This window comes from Myiozetetes cayanensis, unplaced genomic scaffold (assembly GCF_022539395.1).
Source record: "Myiozetetes cayanensis isolate MyiCay16 unplaced genomic scaffold, myiCay2020 scf21, whole genome shotgun sequence".
Taxonomy (NCBI): Eukaryota; Metazoa; Chordata; class Aves; order Passeriformes; family Tyrannidae; genus Myiozetetes; species Myiozetetes cayanensis.
Genome location: NW_026087423.1, coordinates 4825077 through 4853015, shown reverse-complemented (window position 1 = coordinate 4853015; position 27939 = coordinate 4825077). Strand labels below are relative to the sequence as shown.

The window sequence follows — 27939 nt, the reverse complement described above, 5'->3', positions numbered from 1 at the left end:
ACTGACAAACAGAGGGAAAACAACACCTATATCATAAAACATTTAAATTAAAAGAGTAATTGTTTCATAGTGACAGCATGTGCAGCGGGGTGTTCATAGTGTCTGGGCTGTCAGACCACAGAGAACCGCTCCACAGGAACACCAGCTCCTGAGACAGGGGGGGAAGCAAAGGATGTTCTCAGATCAACAGGTTCCAGTCTTGATTTTAACACATCCTTGTGTGAACAGTCCCAGCAGGCAAGTAAGATGGGGAGTTACACACAACATTGCCCCAGTTTGGGGATTCTCAGTCTGTCAGGGTTATTCACCTCTCATGCAAATGAGGAACTGGTGTGATTTTAGTTACTCTTGACGTGTTTTACCGTAAAGAAGGCCAAAAGCTCAAGGCTAGAAAGAAAGAAAACTCCAATACGACTCAGTGCAGTTTTGATACCCAAAACAAACTGGGAGAGAACTGACCTTTAGGCAGCTGAACTTAGCAGACACCACTGGAGGGCATTCTAAGCAGTTTTGATGCATTGCAGCACCTTTGTAACACGTTTGTCCTTCCACAGAGCGTGGTTGGATGGATTTGGTTTTAGGTAGGGCCCATGCTCATGAAGCAGAAGGGTTTTTGTTACACCTGGACATGCTCATGAAATGGGACAAAGTATCTGGGAAGGACAATCCATCTCTGCCTCAGTCAATATGGACCATACAAAGTCAACCCTCTGCACGCACCAGGCAGGGTTGGTCCTCTGTGGTGACCCCAGGAAAGCTGTAAGGCTCTACATCCCTTCCAGAATCCTTCCTCAGCAAGTCACACCTTGGTCTCAAGCCAGCACCATCTGTGCACTCCCCAGGATCTCCCAGCACATCCCTGCTCCCCTGAAATCCTCCTGAACACCTACCCTACAAATACGCCTTCACCACCAAGATTTCCCATCCACCCTGACCCTCCAATTTCCCACACCTTAGGGACTTCTCTATATCCACCAGCATCCCCTGGAGTCTGTTTCCAAAGAATGATCAAAGGCTCAGCCCATTCCATGTCACTCCAAGTCCACCTGCACAACAAGCTTCCTGGCACCAGCTGGGATCACTGGGAAGTCCTTTCTGTCTGCAGTAACCTCAGTTGTCCCACCGTGCCCAGTTGCTTCTTAGTTCAAGAGCTGCAGTTCAAGCTTGCACAGAGCTTTGAAATATCTCTGATCCCAAGGGAAACCTGCAGGACACAGCTGTAAGTGCACTTATTTGCACATACAAAAAAACAGTGCCCTATTGAGGAGAGGGCCCCAAGAAGTCTTGATAAAATTACTCCTGGCAACTGATCAAACTTTGCTTTCTCTAAAACCCTATAAAGTAAATAAACCCTGGAGCCTAAGGGTCTTCAGGGAATGGTGAAATTTGTGGAATGCCATCACACCAAACGAGGCACCACATTTCTCCATGTGTCTTCAGACTTTCAGAAGTTCCAGTTGACTGAAATTAGTCTCTTCTTACCCCAGCTCTACTTTCTGGGCCCATTGTACCTTGGATTCCCAAGGAGGTCTTCTGCAGCCTCTCCTGACAGTCGCCCCATTCTTTGTCCTAGCACCACGTTCGTTTATCCAGGACAGCTGCATTTCATCAGCTAAACATTCTTCAGCTGCAAGGAAAGTGGGCATCTGGTCCTATGCAGCTTGGAAGGCAGGTACTTCTCTCGAGAGTGGGGAGCTGCTAGAAGCAAAGACCACACTTCACTGATGGGACCTACTACTTCTTTAAAACAAAAAAAAATCCAAACCCTAAAAGCAGGAAGCCTTAAAATCATAATCCCTTGGAAACAAGAAGTAAGAATTCCAAAATTCTGTTCAAAAGGCTCATGCTCTCCCCAACAACTGCTTCAGAAACATCTTCTGAAGGTCCATCCCAGCCATATGTTTGCCAGAAGGCTCACAGCATGTGGTGAATTGCCATCCCTTCCTTCCTGTGGCTACAGACTTCTATACAAACCACACTGCCTCTGTACCCCCTGCTCTTCCTCCTGCACACATCCCCCAGCCCCTTCACACACCCTTTTCATTTCATGTCTGCATCACTAATATTGAGAGGGACTGGACACACTCGGGGGGCAGCTCAAGCAGCACCACAAAAGCTGATTTCAGGACATCTGGGAACTCAATAAACTCTCTTGGTGATCCAGTCGGGCAGGAACGTTTTCCGGAGTGACAATCCTAAGTCTGTCCATCAACAGAGATCATCTTGATTCTTGTGGCAGCCAAGCAAGAAGCTACCATAATCGAGTGTGAAGATGCTCAGGAAACAATAGAAAGCAACCAACCTACATCAGCTGAAAGTCTGATCCAATGTGGTACAGACCATTCCTTTACAGAGCTCAACAGGAGACACTTCTGCATTCGTGTGTGTTCCAGCATGAGCCAGGCTGGTATTTTCCCACACTTCCTTCCCTGCTCTGCTTCTTTGTGGACCTAATTGTTATTGACATGGATGCCGGATGTAATCTTGTGTTATTCTTAGAAACACTTCTGCTCCCAACCGAGGCCTGAGGAGAACAGCCCCCCATTTTCCTGAGTCCCTCTGCCACAGTTACAGGAGGTCAGAGCAGCTACCACACAAATAACCTACAGAAATATTCCATCAAGAAAGATCAAGAGTAACGAGATCCCGAGCCACCCTGCCGAGGAGCTACCTGTGACGTCAGCACCAGGGAAATGGCTCAGTGCTCGTAAATGGTGCTGGAGTGATAATCCACTCCTCTGACGTCAGACCACGGGGGAAGAGCTGTGCCAAGAAAGCAGCAATTCAATTAAACTGTGAAGTCTATTTGTTTTACAAACTGGCCTGTCTTTCTGGTAAGGGTTGTGGTGGCAGCTACATCTTTTTCTCCACTTCACACTAAGCAGCTCTCCACACACACAGAGCAGCTACACACAAACACATTCAGCGTCGTAAACTACTCCCCACCTTCATGTAGGGAGACTGGCAGAAGGAAAGTTCTCCTCGAATAAAACTGGTTTTTCATTTTAATTGTCCACGATACATAAAATAAACATGGAATAAAAGCACACAAACATAACCTGTTCTTCCTCAAGTATGAAAATCCAGTCTCCCTTGGATTCTGAAATGTTAGCGGACAGACACGAAGAGAAGCCGTGTTTGGGGGGTATTTCTGATGTTTTCAGGTAGGGAATAAGGTTCAGATCCCTGGAATGACCAGACCTTTAGTTTTCCAGTAGGACCAGCATTGCCTGTCTCCAGAAGGCTGGTGGTACTAGACACAGATTATTTGTCTGAATAACAAAAATCAGGCAGTTCTCAGGTAGAATTCAAGCTCATGTGGGTTTCTGCCATCCTTGAGCTGCCAGGCTTCCTGTAACACAGAAAACTACCAAACTGCTGTGAAACACCTCTAAAACAAACCACATCAGTGCATACACTTGCTGCAGCAGAGATTTGCCTGCTCTCTTTTACAGAGAACTGCAGTTTCTAAGCTGAGTTCCAATACTACTGACACCTTTCAGCTTCTCAGAGTAGGAGCATCTTCTAACCACACAGGCCACTCTGTTGGCCTCTGTACCACAGGGACACATCAGGCTTCACAGTAAAGCACATCAGGAAAAAACTGAAATCACAGGAGAGAAGGGGTTTAAACAGAGCTCATTGGAATTCCAAAAATAAGTAGTAGGTATGTGGGTGGGTTCCTCCCTATCCCAAGAAAGAAGAAAAAAATCCCAAAGCCTTTTGAGTGAGGATGAAAATGACCAAAATATGGAATATTAGCTCCCCTCAGACACATTTGGGGCCATGGAAAGAATTTGCATTCTAGGAGCTCAGGAGGACAAGCACAGAGACAGGGGGAAAAGCAGACAGTGCCACCAGCCTACAGGCAGGTCTTCACAGTCCCAGCCTGGGGACACAGCCCCCAGCCTGGCCTGCTGCTCTGCCACTGCAGCACCAAGTCTTGCTGACAGCCCTTTTGCCAAGGGAAATCCGTATTACAGACTCTGCTTTCATGATTTGCTGGACAAAGTGGGGAGCAAAGAGGTTGTATTTGCCTTGTGCATCCGGAACACTGAGCGCTCAGGAAATGGATATGAGTTCTTACCCATCTTTTATAACTTAAAGTAACCTTATCAAGACATGGAAAAAAACCCATTCGAGCAACCTGTTGCAGTATAAGCTTTAAAAACATGAACTGAAAGACAAAATGCCATGGCTGAAGGTATCCAGAATTCCCATCCGGTAAAATCTGCAAGCAGCTCCTGGCATCTTTCCTCACCAACAGATGTTGCTATCCCCCCTTCTGCTTGTTGCAGGGCCACAGTACTAAAAAGCCCCTTCCCTGTTGCTCTTTGCATTCAGGGAATGCTTCCAGCCATGCTTCAGTTTCTGTTGGTAAAGACAGCAAAACTGACACACAACCACAGGCACACAGCACAGCATAATGTCCCGAATGTCCCTGCAGCAGCAGGGTCTCCCAGTGCTGAACTTGGAATGCCATCCTCGACCTTGGCACTGCTCTCGGTGACAGGTCACTGACGGGTAACGTGTCCCTCCTTCCTTAGTCCACTTCAACGGTCTCTTGGCTTTTCTCCAGTCTAGTATTTAGGATCATCCTCAGCAGTCCTGGATAGGGACCCCTCTCTCCACAGCAATCTGAATACACAGCTCTCCCCCCGCCCCCCAGCCTCCCTTTCTGCCATGGCAGAGGTCACCAATGGAAAAAAAATAATTCTACCAGGAAGACTTCAAAAGTCCCATCAGGAAACGTCAGCTGCAGCCAAGGCTGCTCTTTCCAGATCTGAGTAAGACACCTGGGCATCAAGTAGCTCTTCACTGTGAAGCTCCCTGTTCAGGCATGCATCAGAGAGAATCCCATTTTTGCAGGAATGTGGGAGATGCCCATTTGTCTCCAGGTCCAGAGCATTTCCATTCTGGTGCCATTCCAAGCCAGCTTTGCATTTGTTCAAGTCCTGCTTTTCGGGATCCCTGTGGATCTCTCCATTGGTGTACACCTCTAATGCATACTCACTGATCCGTATGCTGGCGTTCTCTGTGTCCCCGCCGTGGGTGGAAGTCCTGGAGCTGGCTGTCCCTGCCTTGAAGGGCTCCTTGCGGCCCAGGATGTGCTGGCTGATGATTTTTCGGAAGGTGTATCGGAACTCCCTGATTCGGTAGGCATAAATTAGAGGGTTTACAACCGAGTTAGCGTGAGACAGGATAATAGCCAGATACATCAGCCAGAGGGGAGCGTGGGCACAATCTGGGCAAAAAAGGGTAAAGCAGTTAATAATATGTAGTGGGAGCCAGCAGACTGCAAACAGCCCAACAATGATGGCTAAGGATTTGGCTGCATGGACTTCCTTCTGCAAGGTGGAGCGAGAACGTTCCCCGTGTACCATCTTGTTCTCCATCTGCTTGAGCTGTCGCCGGGCTGCCATGAAGATCTTCAAGTAGATGCCAAACATGAGGAGGAGGGGCAAGAGCACACAGGCAAAGAAGTTGTAGTAGACCATGTACTCCATGGTGACCACGGCCTCAAAGAGACAGGCCACCATACTGTTGCTGCAGTTGATGGGAGAGGACCTGTTGGAACCCAGCTCTTCGATCTGGGCACGGTTGTGCCACCCCAGCATTGGGGTCAGGCCGATGATGAAGGACAACACCCAGCAGATGGCAATGATCCCTTTGGCTCGAGAGCCAGTCACCAAGCCATTGTACCTGTAAAGCAGAGCAAATGGGAGTTACATCAGTGTCACTCCACGGTGTCACTCCACAAGCCCCTGGCACCCACACAGCCCCCCCCAGTCACCCAGTGTTCCAGAAGACAGCGAGAAAGGCACCTGCTGTGCAGAACCCACACAGCACAGTGCAGCAAGGACTCCATGGTGACACTGCCTGTTCCCCTCCCCTTTCCTTTAGGCAGTGAATAGTTGACAGAAAAGTGGGGAAATTGATGCAGCTTTTATCTGTGCTCCTTCACTCCATCAATCTACTTAGTCATGTACATAGATCTTGAATCCTGGATAATCAACAGCACTGCTCTGACCCTGGGTGATGAAGACCACCGTGGGTCTCTTGCTGAAGGCTGAGGTCAAATGTCTCCTTTCTGGCAAAAGAACAGCCTTTTAGCATGGAATTGCCAGTTCTATCTTGCAGGAGATCTGTGAACCAAACAGCACAAAAGAACTCAGAGGCACAGTGCCACATGTCCACATTCTGGTGTGCTCCAGGGAAATCCTGCTGGCTCAGCTGCAGCAGCCAGGCTGGCATTGCCTTGCACAGCACCTCCCTCTGCTCCACAACGGCACTTTTGGGAAGACCAGTACCACCAACCTTCCCAAAATAACCAAGACAAGTCAGCCAGCAGTTTTCCTCCCCAGCCCAGCTAAGCTGACCCCAGGTCTTTCTCAGAAAGGGTGAATTTAGGTTGAGGACAGAGCTCTGACTACAGGTGTGCTGTGGCTGCACTGCACACACCAAAGGGACCTCAGCAGTGCAGGTACTGATATGCCTGGCTGAAGTCAGTGCTCCTAACAGTAAATCCTCCAAGATCTGTTGAAAGGAACAATAAGCAGCGTGGTAAGAGCCTGACAGTGCAGCCGGGACATCAGTTTGTTTGAAATATCAGCCAGTTCCCAAGGCCTCGCAGGTTACTGTGAGTCCTGAGCTGACTCCACCAGTTCTTCCCTCTGAAAATGTAAATCAGGGCAGCAGTTTAACATTTCAATGCAATTTCCTTCCCTTGGTAATGCTTAGCATGGAAAGTAGATGGCTGGATTCCCACATTGTCCAGTGTGGGTCCCACACTGTGCTTGACCCCGTGTGTCTGCGATCGGACAACGGTAGCGCTGGGCTCCCAGTGTTTACCCAGTGCTCCCTCTGCCCCCAGGATTCTCTCAGAAAACAAACATTAAAAGAAATAATACAACAAGCCACAGAAATCTTTCCATCTCCCAATGAAATAGTTGCTCCCACAGGTTCATGCTCCTATCCCAAGTTCAAGACAGGCGAGGAGAGGGGCTGCTTTTGCTGCTGTGCAGAGCGGAGATCCTGCACATGCTTTAAATCCCTGCTGATGGGCCTTGGGAAAAACTGGCTCCACATGAGACCTTCCTTAGCTGCATTTCAAAATCAGAAAAGAGGGAGCGGGTGAGGGAGCCAACCACACAATTCCCAGTATTCAAAATACACCAAAATCCTCCTTCCAGAAATGAGAGAGGAATTCAGATGATTCCGAGAGAGAAAAAGGTTTTTTTCCAGCAATTAGTGGATCCTGCTCTGTGCTGAGGGGCTGCTAAGGGCACAGCATGGATGGTGGCAGGGAGCTGCTCACATTCAGGCCTCATCAAAAGAGCAAAACAGCATCTGTGCTTTGAAATGTACACTCAGAAAGCAAGAGAGTGGCTGAAGGCACTTGAAGCTTGGAAAAACAAAAAACAAAACAAAAAACCTCAAAACCCTGCAGCCCTGGAATTAGCTACATCTTGTCAGAGGAATTTTGAAATTGTGCAGCTGTTATCCCACGACTAGAGATGTCCCTTCCCTTCCACTAAAAATATATATCACTACTGCTCCAGACAAACACCCCCCTCACTTCTCCCTCCCTCTTGCCCTCTGGGGATTCCCATACAAGAAACTTTACAAGGCTTCAGAACAGCACTGAACTCAAGCAGCTTCCAGCTGCAGTGTGTTGTGCTGGAGTGCATGTCCATTGTGCCTTGCTCAGTATCTCCAAGGGTTAAGAGAGAAAGCTCTCAGCATCGGGTGACAGAGTCTGTGGCCCTGTATTGGCCAGGTACCCACTGAGAAGTGTTTACTGGTTTAGGAGAGCTTAATTTCTAGGATCCACGAGACACCTCTGGCTGACTTGGCTGAGGTAGGATCATAGGTGGCCTAACTCACCATCACAGCATCCAACCATCCTGCTGCTTGTCTTCTAAACCTTCCTTTGGTGGACAGCACTGCCATCCCGGCCAGATGGCTCTGCCATGCACGGAGCAGGTTTCAGACACCTTTACAGCATCACCCCAGAAAGCTTGTGCTCAGTGCTGAGGGCTTTGATGTGAATTCCAGCAGTGCTCAGCAGTGTTTAACAAACCACTACAAACCACTGCTCACTGAACACACCCACACAGCACCCCACAACCCAGGCAGCTGATGCCCTCAGGGACAGGACCAAGGAGGATATTCTGTCCCTATTACAAGTATGTGGAAATGAGAGACACTGGCAATCCCAGATCATGCAGGAAATCTGTGGCAGGGCAAGAAACCAAATTGAGACCTTCTCATGCACCACCTAAACAGCCCTTTTTCCAAAACTCTCAGTCACAAGCCCTTCTCCCCTATTGCCTGGTGCCGACTGATACCAGTGCTCATCCATGCTATGGAGACAGGGTGGGGTGGGATCCCACAGCTAGGCATGGGTGCCCACCATTATTTCTTCTGCTCTAAACAGCAGAAGCAGGAATGCTGGGCAAACACAGTTCTGCTCGTGACATGATGAGCTTCCAGACTAAAACCTTGGTAACAGTGAGTTCTGCTGCAGCCCATGAAGCCACAGACAACAGGCACTGCTCTCAAAGCCATGCCCATGTTCAGAAGAGAAGGGAAATTAGTCTTCTCTCATATTAGGCTGAATCTGCCCATAATCTATTTAACATGAGCACACGTAGGAAATGCCTGCCATAAAAGGTTTATGGTGAGCAGGGAGAGAAACAAGTCCACATATGGCTCAAAGTGACAATAAAACACTAAATCTCTGATTCACCGGTTCAGATGCTCATGTATGAGCATTTCAGAAGGCAGCCCTAGAGAATTCAGGCTGAAACAGACTGTTCTCAGCAAGCACAAAGGTCCCGTTCCGCATCCCGGTAGGAAAAGCAGCTTTCAGCAGAGGAAAAGGCCCGTGCTCCAGCACGTTACTGCAGTTGGCACTGGATGACCTGCGTGTTTCGTGCCTGAATCCAGCACACAGAGCAAGCAGAAACCTCAGTAACCTGAGAAAACTTTTCCGTTCGGCTGCAGGAAGGAAGGTTTCCCCCTCTCCTTCAGTGCATCCGAGGTCCCTGCCCTTCCCCCGGGAGTGTCTCGACACCGATGCCCGCACAGGAGCACGGGCTGGGCACGGCGCCCGCGGAGCGTTCGCTGGCACCGCCGAGCCTGGAAAGCAGCGATTGTTCTCGGCCCGTGGCTGCACCCCGGGCTCAGACTCGGGGCCAGCTTTGTTTGGAGCCCCCGGTGGGTGCAGGTTTTCAGGTACCTGCCGCGTGAGAGACGCGCTTGGGATTTTATCCCAGGGCGAACAATGGCTCGGACTCCCTGCCACGGGAGTGCTTTGCTGCCACTTGCAGAGTGTTACATTTGTATAAAACCTGGTAGAATTCAGCGAAGTGCTGGAGAACTTCCGGAAGGTTTACCAAATTCTACACCGTGTTTTAATCACCTGAAAGGCAGAACCCATAAGACGCTCACAAGTCAGCTTTTACCTATCTTTAAACATCACCTATAGATGTCTTTCCTCATCACAGTCTTTTGAAAGAGGGTCTTTTCTCCACAGAAAAATTATTTCAAAGGTAACTCTAATTATGCACTGAGGGATACAAACCAAAGCAGCGTCAGAAATCCCACTTTGCTGCCTCCTTAATTACTGGCAGTTTCTTTGAGTGGGAACACATCCAGATATCTGATTACCTTCATTAGGGCTAATCAGACAGGAAATAGTTAAAAAGAAACAGAAGAAGAAAATATAGGTTTGGCCCTTTTTGGTTTCACAAGAGTGAAGGAAGTCTGAGTTATTGAAGAGCATTCATCTAATGAATATTGGGAATACCTGGTGTTATCTTTCATGTCCTCTGAGAAGGAGAAGGGGCTTTACCAGGTATTAAAGAATGAGGTGAAAACAACAGACCTTTAGTGGCAGAATTTTCCTTCCAGTTGTTTGACACATTTTTCAGGCAAACAGATATTAGAAAAATTAATAAAAAAAAAAAAAAAAAAAAAAGAGGATGTGAGCAGCCTGAATCATATCACATTTCCCTCTTCACATAATCAGCTTTCACTTTCTCAGCATGTCTGAGGCTATAAATCTAATGTTTATTCATCCATAAATTCTTAAGGGGAAACAGAATTGACAAGTTCATTACTCCTACTGTGAAAGGACAAACCAGCAGAGGACACAGAGGAGGAGGAACCCACAGATTTACCTGTGGGTTTCTGCATCCAATCAACCCCTCTGCTCCCTGGGCAGAAGAGGGTGTGCTCTGTTTTTTCAAAAACAAGATAGTGAAACCAGTATCGTGCCCAGCACTGATGAAGTCTGTTTCTTCTAAAAAGACTCTTTACCTTGGCTGTTCCAGGAAATTACATTTTCAAGACAATATAGTTACAGTGATAGCCCAAAAAAATGGGCAGAAATCCAGATTTTTAAAATCCTTTTCCTGGCAAGTCACCCTCTAGCAATAAGAGTGCTTAAACTGTCAGTAAAAGTCCTTGGAGTCAGCTCGTGAGAGATGAATTCAAGACATCAGCCCTTCCCAAAATCATTTCAGAGGCAGCTCCCAAGGGCTACACTACATGTTTCCTTGTACCATTTACCATTATTTTGGTTTATACATTGACTATGTATAGTAGAACTGTAGGAAGGACACAATCCAATTTACAGGTAAATAATACTGATAGGAGTTTTCTTCACAGTGGAATGCAATAGATATTCCTTTTAACCACGTCAAAACTAGAGGCTGTAACAGGTGTGACTAATGGGGTTTGGAGACCAGCAATTAAAGGTAACACAAGAGCAGCACAAACTTGCTGAGAAAAGGCTTTAGGAAAGACTTTGCTGCACTGGCCCACCTGGAAAGGCAATGCCCGCAGCTCCAGGGCTCCCAGTCTGGTTTTGAATGGGAGGTTTGTGTTAATTGACATAAGTGCTGCATGACCAAAGTATTCAGAAGAGACAAAACTAAATTGCACAGATCAACACAAGTGATTTAAGCTCAAGAGGAGTGAGGATGGGCAAAAATCTCCACCTGGAGAGCACAAAAATCAGAGGTTTGTTCCATTTTTGCAGCCGCATTTGTTACTCAGGAGAGGAAGGCAGTCTCTCCATTCCTGGGAGCGTGCTGCATCCTCCTAAGACAAGACAGGAAGGAAGGAGACTCCTACACTTCTCCTGCACCAGCCTCTCCAGGGGCTTCCTTTCCATCTCTTGAGCTCAGTGAATGACTTGAAATCATTGTCACAGAAATGCAAAGCTGCTTCACACCCACGGCCAGACACAGCCCACCACAGCAACCTGCTCCTAGAAAACTGAACTGAGGAGCAGCCCCTGTGTGTGTGCCAAACTTCCCCTTGTCCCAGGTCAGCCTTCCTGGTCGCACACCAACACCAGCCAGTCACAGTCAGCTTTCATGCTCTGATAATTGTAACATCCTTTACTTCCTTTAAACTCCAGAGACCACAGAATAACCACCTACAGGTCTGGCCAGGGACAAGCCTCTGCCTTGACCTGGTACATGCTTTGCTTCCAGAGGCAGTGCCTAAACTGCTCCAGATCTTCCTAAGGCCCATTTCTTCATGGCCTGCTGCTTCCTCTCCCTTCACATTTAAAGGACCCCTGTGAGAAGCCCCATCCACGCTCCCCCAGCCCTGCTGCTACAGCTCCAAGCAGAGCTCCCCGTTCTCCCCACAGGGAAGGAGACAAGCCCTGACCTCACCCCCTTTCTGCCCTCCACCATCTATGGCTTTGGCTCCCCCTTCCCACAGCGATCCTTCTGCAGCTCAGGGCACAGGTTATTGATGCTGCTGCAGGATCCTGTCCGAGTATGGAATGGCAGCTCCCAGGCAGCAGGGCTGCAATGCCATGGACATGCACCATACGAGGACAGAGCAGAACTGGAAAATGAAGTGACCAGAAAAGCCAGCAGCCAAGGCAGCCTTTAAGACTTAGAAAAGGTTTTTCTCCAAGATACAAGAGGAAAAGCTCTGATCCTCATTTGACTTTTCCTTCCTTGATTCATCTCCAGGTCTGTCGCTCTTAGGGGTGTTCAGCCCTCACCACTCCCACCCCCCGACCCCCCAGCCCAGCCCATTCTTACCTGAGGGGTATCCGGATGGCAATGATTCTGTCGATGGCGATAGCAAGGAGGCTGAAGATGGAACTCTGAGTCAAGACCAGGACGAAGCAGGCGATGAAAAGGCAGCCATAGAAGAAGGCACAGAAGCCAGTGCTGATGGTGATGGCGAAGGGGATCGCCAGCACGCCCACGGCAATGTCAGCAGCAGCCAGGGACACCACGAAGTAGTTGGTGACGTTCTGCAAGTTGCTGTTCAGGTAGACGGCCCAGCAGACCAGGATGTTGCCCAGGATGGCCAGCACGGCGATGATGAGCTCCAGGATGATGTAAGCGATGTCTGAGAGGAAGTCGTCCTGCCCATGTACTAGCATGGTGAGGACAGCGGGGCCGGTGTGAGCGGGGGCCGGGACAGCTCAGCGTTCATATCTGCAGAGCTCTGAGCAGCCGAGACACCGCGAAGCTGCCGGGGGTCTGCGGAGCCCTCCCTGCCAGCCCTGCAGGCTGCTCACACCCACACTGCCCTCCCCATGGCTGTCCCAGGGCTTTACCAGGGGTCAACAGAGAGAGCCCAGGGCTTGCCAGCTCCAGCGAAGTGGATTAACCAGAGGCAGAACAGTTCAAACTCCAGCAGGCAAACGGACAGGAGAGTCTCTCTCGTGGGCAGACTCTGCTCCCCAGGCCACAGAGTCCATCAGGGAACACAACACAGCAAGGGTGCTGTACTGCAGCGTCACATCAGCTGCGATGCTTTGCTTCCTGTTGACAATCACACTGCTGGTCATGCCTTCATACCCACTAGCAACATCCTCTGCTTCTCTTTTTCAGCTTTTCCCACTAGGACTTGAGAAATATTCTCTTCAGCTGAAGCAAACATTGAACTTCTTCACTTGTAGTTTCCTTTAAAAAAAAAAAAACAACACAAAAAGTCAACACCAGCCACACACACTAAGTAATCAGCTCTATGGAGGAGATGGAGAAAGCAAAATCTCATTAAAGTGGCACAGTAAATTGATAACGGATATTAAACAGACCTAGAAGAATACATCATTGGCAAAATTCTCACATTTTGTCTACCCTGAAAGCTGCAGGGCCAAGCCCAAGTTCAGGAAGGCAGCATTTCCCAGTGGTGATGAGAAACAAGGGACGTTTTGTTTTTGAGGCTACCAACTGAGCTGGCACTTCAGCAGCTGCTCAATAGCCTGCCCTGAAACACGAGAGCCCCACTAATTATGCCTTGGCAAGTGCTGAGGCTGCACAGAGGAAAGGTGGAGGAGCCCTCTCACACACACCTGTCTCCCCCTGATCACAAACACCAGATTGGAGCCATCACGTGCTTTGTCCCAAGACTGAGCTGCACCAAAACGCTGCTCTGCACTGACAGGAACCCTCATTAGAGGGGGGTTGTGCTGCTGGCACGTGTGGTCACCCCTTTGTGGCCAGACCCAGCCTTGCCTTCCCGTGCAGAGACACTGGAGCGTGATCCGTGGCAGGGAGAAAAGCTGGAGGTTTGTCAGACAGCGACATCTTTGAGGACATTCCCACTGACCATGAACACTCTTTGCAAGGGTCTCTGCAGGCTCCCCTCCTGCCACACCAGCATTTTTGTTCGTGTGAATCTGTATCCTACAGGCAAACCACTTATTCATTACACCTGCACTGTCCACAGCGTTTGTTGCACCCGCACAACAGTGCAGGTCACCATCGCTCTACACCCACAGCCCGCCAGAAACACATCCACCAAAATACACCTCTCCCAGAAACACACACACACGGGCACCGTGCCAATGCCACCTCTCAGGGATACATTCCAGTTCCTGCAGTCATGCACACAAACCTGGGGCTAAAGCCGGTGCTGCCTGCAAGGAAACACGGTCCTGCAGCAGCGTTTCACCCCAGCAGATCCGCACGGCCCGCGCGCTCACCCCCCGGCGATGATCTCGCAGGTCACCTCGTACCTCTCTGCTTCAGATATGGGTGCATTTCACCACAGTCTCAGCTCTAAAAATACAGCAGTGGAGAACACAGTTCCCTGAGCTTTGTGCCACAGTCAAGAGATAATTGCTTGCTGTCCTCGCCTGTCACTTGCAGAGTGGGCTGTAAACCTTATTTAGCAAGCTTAAGCAGTGATATTTTCTCATTAACTTAAAAAACAGCTACTTGAAACATCAGAGGGCTTGGAGAGAGAGATTCACAGCACTAACTGATAAATCACCCGAGCTCAGTTTTGGATGCACCATGAACCTCCAAAACACCAGATTTTTGGGACCCATCCACAGGTGATCTGGCGTGGTTTCACCCGGCAGGGCTCGATGCCTTCACAGTTCACTCTGTTTTCAAGTCAGAAACCTAATTTCTCAGGATAAAATAAAAGGGTAAAGACAGTGATAATAAAAGAAAATATGATTAACTTGTGATTCACATCTGATCTCAGGAATATAATCTAATTTTAGACCTTTCATTGATTTAGAGCTCTATTGCTAATGCTGCATTTGAAAGGAAAGTGAATGATTCTTGGTGGTTTGGACGTGCTTCAAAAACCCTTGCTTTTCTCCACCTTCAGCAATCTTGTTTCTGTGTTTTGTTTGGTTTGAGTGGAAGAAATCAACAGAAGAGATTATTGTGTGATCTAGCTGTTAAGAGGAAGATAAAGATCATCCATTTAATCTTTCTTAAAGAAGAAAAACCCACAGAAGCCTCTCTATTGTCCATCTTTCTACAGCAAAAACTCCCATTTTCCACTGACTTCCTGAAGATTTGCTTCTACTTCCTTGAATTTCAGGGATGTCAGTGATATGCCCTTACATCACTCTGCAAGCATCTGACTGTCCATTACAAATCCCAACAGGTTTGTTTCAAAGCAGCGATATTGAAACCTCTCCCCTCAGCCCAGCTTCCAGGGAAGGGGATTGGAATTAATATAAGATAGAAATAAAAAAAGTCTGGAGGGAGAAAAAAACCAGAAAAGGCAGGATGAGAAATAAACAATGCCTTGTGCATGTGTGGGAGCAGAAAGTGGGGAAGAGAGATGGGAAAAAGCTGGTGTGAGAAAAAAAACCCAACCAAACAAGGGAAGCAGTGGGCAAAACATGTCCCTGAGAGGAGGGTGTGTGTGTCCCTCAGTCAGAGGCTGGGCCTGAAGGCTCTGAAGTGGGGCCAAGCTCCTGTGTCCCTCAGCATCACGGCAGCAGGGATGGGGACAGGGTAACACTCCAGCCTCTCCACTTCCCAGGGTGCTCACACGTTTCCATGCAGGTCGAGCCTGTGACCAAACTCCAGCATCAGGACAAATTTAGAAAAATTAACAAATTCCTGTGATATATGTGGGCCAAAACTGCTGCTATGGAAAATAAAGCCACTACAGCTCCCCCTGCAAGCTCCTCTGAGATGGAGTCAGAGCTGAAGGAGCCGCTGTCTGAAAGGAGGCAGCCTGAGAACTGGGCACGTTAATCCTGATGCTGAGGGGATTTAACTGAAGTCCTGCTATGTTGCCCTTGCCCCTCATGTTCACAGCACATACACCTCGGTGAAGAGGATCCAAGCAAAATTACTGGGATATTCTTCCCCATTTGAGAGCTTCCTTTAGTAGGATTATGAATCCGTATTAATCCCAGATGGATTTTGTTTAACCTGACTCTTTCGATGGCTCACCTCAAACTCATTTTTCAACAGGACACGGAGGGAAGTTACAAACCTACACTGTGGAGGTCCCACACATACTGACTGCTCAGCACAAAGACAGCTGAAATTGCCTACAGCTCTCCATGCACCCTGAAAAAGCGTGATGCTGGAAACCTGAAGTTTAATGACCACATCACACACTTTTTCTGACACACAACAGATCTTTTAACCCTCTGCTTCAACTGTTTGTTTCACGGTCTGATGTTAAGTTTGAATTTTCTATCTCTGAATTTGCTTAGTCCCTTGCTTCCCCATCCCCCTCCACGAACAGTGGCCTGACTCTTCATCCCAAGCCCTAGTCATTTATTCCAAAGCAATTGGAATGTTATGTCCAGAAGAGGACAACGTGTCCTTCCACCCTCTGCTCTCAGATGGGCCGGAAAACACAGAGTTCTGCAGAGCCAGCACATCTCAGCAGAGAAACGAGCGGGGCTGAGCAGGTGTCCCAGCCACAACAAAACAACATTCTGTGTCTGCTTCAGCTCCGCTGCTTCTGAGTAGCCGCTGCCATTAGGGAAGCCAATTAGTGACCACACAGCCCCAGCACATGAGGGGCCTCACCTGCTGCTGCGGACAGAACGTGCCACAGCACGGGAGGTTTCACGTTCAGCCTGAACTCGCCCTCCCCGCCTCATTCCCCTCTCAGTGTCAGAGGCTGCAGCGTTCACCTGACACGAGAACAGAGCTCAGTTCTAGAAGGATTTGCAACCTGCTTTAAAACAACAACAGGCTCAGCCTCTCTGCTTATACAGCTAGAAATTCACTGTACTGGGACTAAATGAAATCCAGACCACCTAGAGAAGATGACACATATCCAGAGGGAATACAAAATTTATCGTAGGATCGTCTACCTCATGCAGGACCCCAAGGCTCAGCAACCAGGTCTAACAAGACAAAATTAATTAACAATCTGCTTTACTCACCGGGGAAGTGTATATTTAACATCTCAGGCCCTTAAGGGAACAGCATGGCAAGCTTCTTGAAACTTAGAGAAAATAACCTGTATCACCCAACAGGCTGGACAGCTACAATTCGTATTTCTTCCTAAGCCTTTGTCTTATTCTGTTAATTCCTTCTTGATACCTCGGGCTATGTTCTGGCCCTTTCCCCATTATTAAATAAACCTTTTTTGTCATTCACAAACCTGTAAAGCTGGTGCTCTGTTCATTTTTAGTGACTTGGAACACTCTGTTCTCTCTCATATTTCACCCCCCAATGAAAAACTGCTCCTTGAAAATTCAATAAAGCATCTGAACAGCACGTCCCCATGAAGCAATTCACCACCAGAGCCTAAGCAAGCTTTTGTTTGGCATCTCCAGTTGGCTTTGGACTAAGATGTTGCCCCTTTTATCTCCTGAGTGCCAAAATCATCAAGCTGAGCCCCGTGGCCACTGCCTGGTTCAAATCACCCACCTCAAACAAGCTCTTGGCCCCTCTAGAGTTGAGTTTGTCCTGCTTTTGGACTCCCGCACTCTGTCACGCTGGTGCAGAGCAGACTCACCCTCTGCACCCGTGCCAGGCTGACAATGTCTGTGACACTTCAGTTTGACAGCTACTCTCCTATTAGCAAAATCTGCAGACCATCAGCAGCCCTTAGGGCACCCAAGGCTGCCTGTGGGCAGCACGTAGGTGACAGGCTGCAGCTTCCCTGGGCTCCAGAGGGAGTTGGTTTCTTTGTCTGCTCTAGGATGGGGTAAGAGGCAGCTCACGGGGTGTGTTCATCAAGGCTCATTCCACAGATCACAATCTAGCATCTCCTTCTGACAACATGACCCTTCCCAGGTACCAGCCACATGCAGATTACCTAATTCCCTCAGGGAAAATCCTTGAATTCACACATGGCTGTAAGCAGAGAAATTGGTGCTGCTAAATCATTTGTTTCCTACTTTCCAAAGCCTGGAGGGGGAGATGCTTGTCAGCTTTTATCCTCTCTTTGAAACCCCTTCAGCTCAAAGAGAATCTCCCTATCTTTTAAATCAAAGACTCCAAGAAACCTTGTCTCTCCCCATCACTTCAGAGGATCAAGTCACAATAAATGAGCCCATGTGCTCAGGGGCAGTACACAAATTTGCAAAACAACTGGGGCTGTAAAACAATGAAAACAGGTGTCCTTTCGGGGAGAACCACAGGGAAGGCAGCAGGAGCACTTCTCTGTGGTGCTCAAGGGTTTCCTTTCTGAAGTTTGGTATTTTTATGAACATTTCAGGTAGAGCAGTTTCTCTGTGCTCCTGACTGCTCACACACAGCCAGAGTGCTTGGAGCTGTCAGAGAGCACCCTCACAGCTCTGCCTCCCTTCTTGGGGAGTTGTGGCTGGGTGGGGCAGGAAAGAGGAGGAAGGAGGCATCACCCATCTAACCAAGACATACATTTTCTGATCCCCCTATTTGCTTTATTATTGGCTGCTGGCTAAATGATCTTTTAGGTCATCTGCTTACAGTAATAGGAGGAAATTAAATATTAATAATAGACTATTTCCCTCTAGACTGCTCTTTGTTAACAAAGGATACAAGTGAAACAAAGCAGGCAAAATTATCAGCACACCATGGTCTTGGTTTTCAGGTACCTGGAGCACTTGCACTTTCCCTCAGCCTTCCCTGCAGTTACAGATGTCAAATGCCCTTCTACACCTGCCTGTGTGGACACCCATCCAAGTGCAGAACACAGGGATGTGTGGAGATCCCTGTTCTATCCCGGGGCTCTGCATGGCAGTCTGACCCTTCCAGAGGACTGTGCCAGACTTTATGCAAAATATCACCCGAGCCGCTGATGCTCTGACTGCAGAACTGCAGGGCCAAGGATTTTGGGAAGCACAGAGCTTGTCTCCACTTGGGAAGTGAAGTCTTCCTCCAGTGTGAACCCTACAGTGGGGTAACAAGCTTTCTGGATTGGCTTTGCAAATTCTCCTGAAATACTGACTGCAACAAGGGCCTCAGCTCTGCTAAACTTGGTGTCATCTCCTCTTACAGGAAAATACCAGCTCTGCAAGACTTACAACCTCCCCTCCATGTTCTTGTGAGAGGCAGAAGGAATGGCTCCTCAGAGATCTGTGCTGTCCCTGATCTTCGTCTGTCAGCTCAGAAATGGGGAAGAGAGGCAACAATTCTGCTTTCCATTTCCATCCCTGCTGCAGTCCAGGCTAAAAAAGGAGGCTGCGCTCCCAGCAGGAACATTTGTTGTGAATCTGGGGGTAAAGTCTTCACTGACTGGGGGATTACCAGAGACACCCTCACTGCTGCACCCATGACAGCAACAAAAACAGTAATAAAATCACACCCCACAGGCCTGTCCTGTGCCTCTCTTCTCCTCCTGTTTATGCCCCATAAAAAAAAAAAAAACAAAAACCAAAAAACAAAACCAAAAATGCCCCAAAAGTGAAACCCCACTGGACAACAAGCAAAGGCCATAACATAGGTGGGCTGGCTGATAGGGATGGCTAATCTAAAACCACTACTGCAGCTTTGCCTCCTGCCCTCCAAGTGCTAGAAGTGGATTAATTTTTATTGCAGCAGCGGAAGACTAGAACAGAATGCATTTGACCATTTTTTTCCTAAGTGGATGTTATAAATGTTTAAAAGCAACAAAAAAACCTCACAGTAATTATTCCCATTCTAATGGTCACAAAAAGCCAGGGAGGGCAAAACTAAGTCAGGCTGAATGACCAGCAGTTAAATAAGCCAGATCAAACCAACAAACAGAAGGGAAAACACTCCCCTGTGCTCACTAAAATCTCACTGGGCAGCAGGCAACATGATATATTGCCAAAAGGCACCAAAACATGTTGGATTTTTGAACAAACTATTTTCATTCAGGATTGCTGATGTTGATTTATCTATGGCAGCATTTGTAAAAATAAAAAAATCAAGCATTTAGATAAGCTTTCATAAGAAAGACAAGTAAAAAAAGCATAATTAAAACCATGTACCATGGCCAGCAACAAGTTATTACTGCCAATATCATCCACAATGTCTCTGAGGAGCCAGTTTTCCTTTCCTGTGTGAGGGAAGAACTCAAAGCAAACTTTGCCTCCCCATAGCCCTACTAAAGCCAGCTGTGTTCATACATAAGGAGCATTTCCTTCAAGGACAAAATAAGAGAAGTGAGAAAACAGAATATCAAGAAGAGGTGACTGAGGAATTACAGGCAAGGGAAGAGTTTACTCTGAAAATATTTATTGTATTGCTAATGCATCCATTCTGGTCTGTTTTAAAATAATTGAGTGGACTTCTCTCCGGATGTGACTTTGCCTCTCATTTCTGTGTGAAGTTTCCAGGAAGACAGTTGAGAACTGGGTACATCTGTTCGTTTTCCTGCACTTTTATCCAGTTGTTCCCAAACCCTATTTGCCTTCTCTAATTACAGGTTTGTCTCCACCAGGCCCTGCGATCCCTGCTCCTCTCTCGAGCACTGTCCTTCTGCAGGCTGCCAGTAGTGTTTGCATGGACTCTGATGGGGGAACAAAAACTCTCCCCAGAGCAGGGAGAGCTGCTGTACCAGGCCAACCAACATCCTGCCATCTGCAAGAGAAGGAACGTAACTCTTTCCATCTCCCTCCGTGTAGCTTAAAATGATTCCCCAGCTGTCCTTCCCTATCCTGATGAAGGCACTGTACAGCTTGAACAGAAAATGAGTGAATTCTACCTGCCTCTGAGCCAAAGCAAAGCTGTCTCACTGCATTAGCTCACCCAGGGCTCACCCACTGACCCGCCTGAGCAGGGGTTGTTCCTGGGGACCCACCGTGAAGCTCCCATTACCACCCAAGCAGTTTGACTCATACCCACCCACGGGCACCAGTCAGGCCTCCACTGGGTTGCTAACACAGCTCATCTCATCCTTGCTCCCTGACTTGCTGCCTCCTTTGATCAGTTTAAGCAGTGACACAGCTCAGCCCGAGCTCCACAGAGCCCGTCCCACCGACACGGAGCAGAGCCCACCCAAACACCCCAGTGCTCCCCCACCCTCTGCCCCTCTCAGCCCAGTGACTGCTGTCAACCAGTTGCCAGTGAAAAAGGATTTAGACAGTGACAATGCTGGCAGGGTGTGTGCTCATCCCAAAAGCAGACAAAAGCCACGATAACAAATTTTCTGCCTCCTTAGTTTGTTTCCATTTTTTCAGATATTTATCCCGACTTGCTCACGTTTATTTGCTCAGTGTCACGCCTCATCATTCTGTTAGTGTTTCTGTCTCAGTCTCAAAACTATTTAAGACATTTTCAGGACTCTGACACCCTCTGTGGATAAGGAGGAGTTGATGCTCTGATGATGCCTTGAGGCCACATGCCCTTCTTTTGTCACTCCCTCTTCTCTTTGCTATGGCTTGCACCACACTGCTGCCACTCTTGGGAGGTGACTTGCACTTTCACTATCACAGCCAGCCACACCAACACAAGCCTTTCTAGAGGTACTCAAAGGGACTTCTTTTTTCCCCAAGTCTTTGATTATAATCCTATTTATTAAGAACTCTCCAGTGTCACTGCTTAGTGATCCCAGAGCCTCAGTGTTTAGCTGGTGCTCTGAGGACTCCAAGTCCTTCCTCATTTCCTAAGTCCTTGTGCTGTGGTAAGAGCACATCCGCCACAGTGACAGCCTGGTACCTCTCTCTGCTTCCTGCTCCGACGGCTGCAACTGCTGGGGGATGACATTCCTCGTCACTGGTGTCTCCTACATCGAACCAACACACTGGAGAACCAGTAGCCATTCATAAATCACTTCAGAAAACATTTTACTGGACTTGCCAGCAGAGACACCTCCACCACCCTTGGGAAGTGGCCCTTCTGTCCTACGAAAGCTTCAGATGTTTTACAGTTTCTGCACAATAAGACATCACAAAAAAGCTCCAGCTGTAAAGAAACCTGCAATCGTTTCTCAAATGCAGGACAGCCACGATCCTCACACCTTGCCAAACAAGGGTAAGCCAAAAGAGACTCCCAAGGCAAATTCCTTAGGGACTCTGACTCCAAACTCAAAAGATGTTAGTCAAGCAGAGATGGATCCCAGGGAGATGCCCAGGACAGTTCCTCCCAAGTGGACTGTGTCCACCTCTTTCTGCTGTAATCATACAGCTGGGCTGTACTGTGGCTATGTGGGGGGAGATTCCACTTTAGGAATGACATAGGAAAGTTAAAAAAACCTGTCAATGAATCCTCTTTCCAGTCTTCAGCCCATCCTGCAAGAGCTGGCACCATTCAACTGCACCAGAGAAAAAGAAACACATAACTCCATCCAATCCCCAGAATCCTCTGTGCCTACCCATGTTATAGCCCTAAATGAATGAAAATGGCCTAGCAGAGTTTGGATCAACATTTCACATGACACACAATGACATAAATGAAAACATTAATGTTTTTTAGGTGTTTGACACAGCTAGGTGCCTCAGTTTTAACAGGTTCAGCTACAGAGGCCTGATTTTTGGGACTATCAGAAATAGTTCCAGACTATCCCTGACAAGGTAACTATTAGAACATGTCATTTTTTTGCCAAGATCCAGGCTGCAGAACATTTTTAAAAGGCAGCATGCTTCCCCAGAGATGCTCCAGGAGGTGTGATGGTGCTGGTGCCAGCCCAGGTCAGTGTGATGTGATTTTCCACGGTCCCATTGAACCTGGGCACTGATCTGTGGATCGGACGTCTGTGGAAACTGTAATTATTCAAATCAATTTCAACCACGTGCCTCTCTTCTGAAGATTGTATTAAAAAGCCACATACCACTTAGCTGTCTTTTATCCTGGGGAATGTTTCCTATGGAAAATCCTAGTCTGTGCCCAAGTATATGGATCTCATAGTGAAGCCAAAGCTGCTATCACCACAGAACATGGTATTTAACAGCCCACTTCCCTTAACTCCTTAACCTCAACAACTGATTCATACCAGGATCTGACAATCCTGTTCTGGGGAAAACTCAATAACCAAAATGACAGGTCCGTTTGCAGAGGACTTTCCCAGTACAAGAAGGGGGACCAACATTACAGAACAGGCAAGGAGAGCAGAGACAATTCTGCTGCCCTAGTAAGAAAAAAGGAAAAAAAGGTAGGGAAAAAAGGGGAGATGAGAAGCAAAAGGAGAACACAATAAACTCAAAACAAGGTATCTCCAACAAAGCAAAACCAGGAGAAAAATGGAGGAGACTCTGAGGTCTTGGAGAGCTGCTGAACAAGGGGCCACGACTGTGGCTGTGAGCATCACCTGGGACAAACACAGGGGACAGGGAGCCAGGGAATGCCAGGGGACAGGGAATGCTGTATCTCAGCTGCCGGCAGATAAAACAGCCCCAATCTGCAAGGACGAGAATGCCCGAGTGCCTTCCCCCTGGAACCGACTGCAATCACAAATTCTAATCAACACACAGACAGGAGCCCAGCATGTCATCTGTCACGTCTCCAAAGCTCAAGGAAACCCCCCTTTCCTCTCTCTGTATCAGAGAGGGACAGGAAGATTCCCTCATCCTCTGTATGTGCCTTTCCCTCCCCCTGTCCCTGGCTCAAACCATCCCTGTAAGAAGTTTCCCTCCCTACAAACTTCTCCATTGTCTCGGATGCATTGTTTGCAAATGCTCCCTAAAAATGCTTTGTAAAGTATCTTTATTCCTGTTTCAGGTTTTTCCACATCCCTATGTAACACCTGGAGTTTATCTCGTTACCTGTCAGATAGTGATAAACCTGCTGCATGCAACCCCTGACTTATCATCCCAGATAAATACCATTTGTCTTGTAGCTGCCATTTCTTTTCAAATGCTGCCTTGCACAGCTGCATTTGGAGTGGTAACAAATTACTAATTTTATTTGGGCTTCAAATGTGTAGATTTTCAAATAATAAAAATCAAAACCACATCAGCAAGAGCCCAAAAATATAGGTAAAATTTCAAGCATGGCCTTCCTGACTCTACATTTATTGCTGCTTTGTGGGCAAGGAGGCTCCAGGACTGCTTTTGCATATCTTCTACAATGGCATTTGCACGCCCTGTACGTGAGGTACGTTGTATTTTATGCTACCAACAGGCCCAAAGATGAAAAGCATCCTTTCTCCAGAACAACTTGATCCTAACTTTGCAACTGCATCCCCAAATGGAACTGAGGCACAGCCTACCTACCTCCTGTGCCACTGCAGCTCTCCAGCCACACCAGGCACGAGGTAGCCAGGTTTAGGGTGATTTGCTCCTTGCAGAACACAGACTGAGGAGTAAAAGAGATCCTACCTTCACTCACTCCCATCTACCAAACACCTGCATTGGCTGAAGCACTTGGAAATGCTCTTTGCAGATCATCTGTGGTCAAGATGAGGAATGAGTGAGAGCAAAGGAGGTTTCAGCTGGACATCAGGGTGTATCCTGCTGGCCTGGAAAGCAGGGGGTCTCCATGGCAGGTCTTTAGGAGCAGCATGGAGAAAGAGATGCCAGGAATGGCAAGAGCAGAGCTGATGCTGCCTCTGGGCAGAGGCCTGGATCAGATGACCTCAAAGTGCCTCCTAAGGATATTTTTCATTATTTAGAATTGTATGTGCCATCTGTCCATTCTGATCTACAGAGATTTACTGCAGGAAAAAAAAAGTGCAATACAACCAGTAATTACTCCTGATACAGATGAAACCTTTGGGATGGGAGAGGCATCTTCTGACTCTAAGAGGGAACTGAAGCCTTCGGAGGTTAAATCACCTGTGTATCTGCCCAGACCCTCCTACCCTCCCAAGGCAGAATGCTGCCAGTTCTTTACCTACTAACAGACCAACCCTCAATATTCAGGTACAAAAGCATCTCATTAAGTAGGCAGCTTTCTCTGCATTTTTAAAATCAGCAGAGAGGCAAGGAACTGGTGCTGTTGTGTTCAGGTAGCTTCACCGAGGCTGTTCAGGTGCACTGATGCAAAACCTGAAGGTGGTCCATGAAGCAACCAAGCCTTCTGGTCCTAAATACCCAGTGAAAGGGAGTAATCCTCCACTGACTTGTGAGAATCCTCCCTGATGCCTTGACACACAACCCAAGATCGCTTTCCTGGCTTTTACTTTAGAGTCCAACAAAAAATAAAGGTTTAATAGCCCATCTCCGTTTTCAGATGGAAATCACACAATAAAGAACAGCTTTGAAAGTTAGTCCCATGCAGATCAAATGAGACAGTGAACAAGAAGACCTGAAAACTGTTCAAACTGAAGACAAGAACAAACTGTGGGAAAAACTTCAGTCACAGCTGAGCAGAACTCAGAGAGCTTTGCCACATTTTACCTTGTCCCCTCTCGTGTGGGTGGAAATGTCAAACCAAAGCAAGGAGCTGAAGCATAGTGAAAATGGGGGAAAATCTGTGAAACCTTAAACATCCTGTATAGACGAGATCATGCAGCCATCATCAGTCAGGCAGGCAGAAAGGAAGTGGTAAAGGGGGAGGTTCTCCCTCCACACAAGATGGAAAAGCATCCAGGCTCAGGACCAAAGGGGTACTGGACCCTACAGAGAGACAGGACTGAAAGGAAGAGTGAAGATTCAAAGCAGTACCTCCAAACCTTCTGCTGGGCTGAGCTTTCCCCTGTAGTTCTTAGGAGGGCTTAGCCACATGGCTGTACATGAAATCCATTATTGAAGATTAAACAAGAAAGATGAATGGCTTTCCAAAGTTGATTACATCCAAACGCAGTAGCACCAGCAGCCCTTATGGAAACATCCTATTAAAATATCAGCAAAAACAGAAATGCAAACATGGGAGACCTGGCAGGAGGCTTTCCAGCTCAGAGCTTCAGTGCCTTTTGAACTCACTGATAGAAGGACTGAGGCTAAAAATATCATTACTGGGTCAACATCCCCTGACCTGGTACAGGTTGATGCCCATTCTATTTTTTATGTATAAAAATACATATGGAAAGGGACAGATTATGTGCGTGTGAAAATTACAAATGTCCCACGTGAAAGGCATTAAAAAGACCTGCTGCCTTTTATTTTCACACCCCAGAATAGGTCATTTCTATTTTATATACACACATACATGTTTGCAGTTTGTACCCACATGTTTTCTCTACAAATTCAGAGGTTCACAGCTCTCCTGGTTAATTCAGAACTTAATCCATTTGCCATATTAGACAGGATTTCATTTCCATAGGTTTTTGAGACATGTGATTACATTTACATTGACTTTTTTTATTGAGATTCGAAATAAGGTATTTCCTCCACAGATCTAATTCAATTGAAATATTTCTCACATCCCTGATGGTCACTTTATCTAATCTTTTTCTCCTTCACTTGGGCAATACGCTGTGGGGGAGTCTCTCTAACAGCAGGAGCTCTCTAACACCAGCCTTTCTCTCTGTTAGTTTCGCTTCTGCAGAAGAACCAATTTATCAATTACTCCAGTTCTTGAGTTACACGTGTCTGAGACTTACCAGCCTGATAAGGAGCCTGAAAACAAATACATCCAAAGATCGAGTTATCTAATAGTTGGCCATCTGCTTAGGAAAATAATTTTAAGTAGTTACGGCAATTCTATTAACTCTATTTACCAAGTGAGTCATGTTGTTCTCTTTAAGTTAACCCTTCCCGTCTCTCTGAGGGCTCACTGCCCCAGGCAGTTTTGGAAGAGGGTGCTCAACCACCTTTACTACTTTCAAGCTATAGCAAAGCCTGCAGTACCGCTGCACTCGAGACACCCCAAACTCGTACTGCCCTGGGGCAGAAAAGAGCATTAAAGCAGCCGTGGTGCCTCTGGGCGACTGTTAGACCGCACAAACGGCCGTGCAGAAAAATCTCCGCCCAGGAGCATCCCCGGTGAGGGCACCGCACGCCAGCACTGACAGCGGGAACGCACCTGCTGCCTCCCGCTCCAGGGATGGGCTGCCGGCACCTCCATGGGGGCAGCTCACCCCGCAGGGCTCCAGAGCCTGCGTGCCAGGGCAGAAAGCCTTCTCCGCACATCCTCCCAATGCCTCTGGACACAACCGGCACCTTGCAGACTGTTTCGCTGCCCTTCACCCGCCCCCTCCGCCCAGCACAGGGATCGCGGGCCCCCCTGTGACGGGCAGCTCACTGGGTACCAGTGCTGAGAGCTCCCGGGCACAGCCGGAGGGACTCCGCTCAGAAACTTTCAGCCGCTTGGCAGAGATAAGGCAGGATCGGGGCTTTCGGGGGCAAGGAATGGGGTAAGACTGCGCACAGGTTTAATGCCACCTTTTCAGTGTCCTTTTACCCTTAACACGACTGTGAAATTAATAGAAACCTCCTTCGGTAACACTTCAGAGAAGTTTACAGGATGCAGGGTGCTCCTGTGGAATCACTATTTTATGATTAAGCACAAATATCAGTCGAAGGGCTGGAGGAGGACTGGGTGCAGGGAGGCAAAGTCCAGCACCTGATGTTTGAGGGAAGATCCGTGGAGCAAACATCTTGGAGCGCGGGGGTGTGTCGAGGGACTGACAATTGCGAATCGGCACGGAATGTAAAGCACCGGCCCCACAGGGGAAAAAAACATCCGAGCCGGGGCAGGAGAAAGCGGTGGCAAGGCAAAAATCGCCCCATCTTGGGGCTGGGGGCTCGGCAGCACCGAGAGGGCAGCCAGCGGCCACTTTTGAAATTCGCGGGAGAGGCAGGACAGGGACCGGGGCTGCCGCGAACGCCGCGGGGGAAGCCGAGCCGCCCACCGCGGCTCCGGGACCGGGGAGCGCCGCGCTCGGGATGCTCCAGCGGGACGAGCCCCGCAGCCCGCCCCGGCCGGGGGGTCCCGCTCCGCCCCGGGAGCCGCACACGGGGAACCCGCCGCCCCTCCCCGCGGCCCCGCCGGCATCACCCACCTGCGCTCGGGGCGCCGCTCCGCTCCGCTCCGCCGCGGCAGCCCAGCCGTGTGCCGGGGCCGGCGCTGCCCCGCGGCCGCCCCGCTCCGCTCCGCTCCCTCCCCCGCAGGACGCGGGGCCCGCGGCTCCCCCTGCAGGGCGGCACCGGCGGCGCGGGGCGGGCGCGGCGGGGACAGGGACAGGGACGGGGACAGGGACAGGGACGGCACCCCCGCTCCCGGCACTGCTCCCCCGCTCCCGGCAGCCCCGCAGCTTTACCTGGCGGCCGGCGGGGAGCGGGCACCGCGGGGCTCGGCGCCTGCACGGCCAGCCCGGAGCAGCATCGCGGCTGGAGGAGAGGCGGACACTCACTAAAGAGTCCTCGCTCGTCCGTGAGGGACCTGCGAGTGACCGAAGCGGGCTTTGACCGGGCTTGATCTGCATACAATGAAAGGAGGAAAGAAAGGAGAG

The 27939-nt window shown here is 48.6% G+C and overlaps 1 protein-coding gene across 3 annotated transcripts; it reads right to left on the bottom strand.

Annotated features, from left to right (window-relative positions):
* Window positions 1-27590, bottom strand: ADORA2A (adenosine A2a receptor). 3 transcript variants are annotated; one of them, XM_050318730.1, is made up of 3 exons: window positions 27490-27590; window positions 12078-12953; window positions 1-5703 (listed from the first exon to the last, which is right to left on the bottom strand). In XM_050318730.1, exons 2-3 carry the CDS (start codon window positions 12425-12427, stop codon window positions 4743-4745), a joined length of 1311 nt encoding a protein of 436 aa, XP_050174687.1. In that variant the 5' UTR covers window positions 12428-12953; window positions 27490-27590; the 3' UTR covers window positions 1-4742. The 3 variants fall into 3 exon arrangements, with proteins under 3 accessions (XP_050174687.1, XP_050174688.1, XP_050174686.1); XM_050318731.1 differs by lacking the exon at window positions 27490-27590 and adding an exon at window positions 25211-25311; XM_050318729.1 differs by lacking the exon at window positions 27490-27590 and adding an exon at window positions 14012-14057.
* Window positions 27591-27939: the final 349 nt, after the last annotated feature.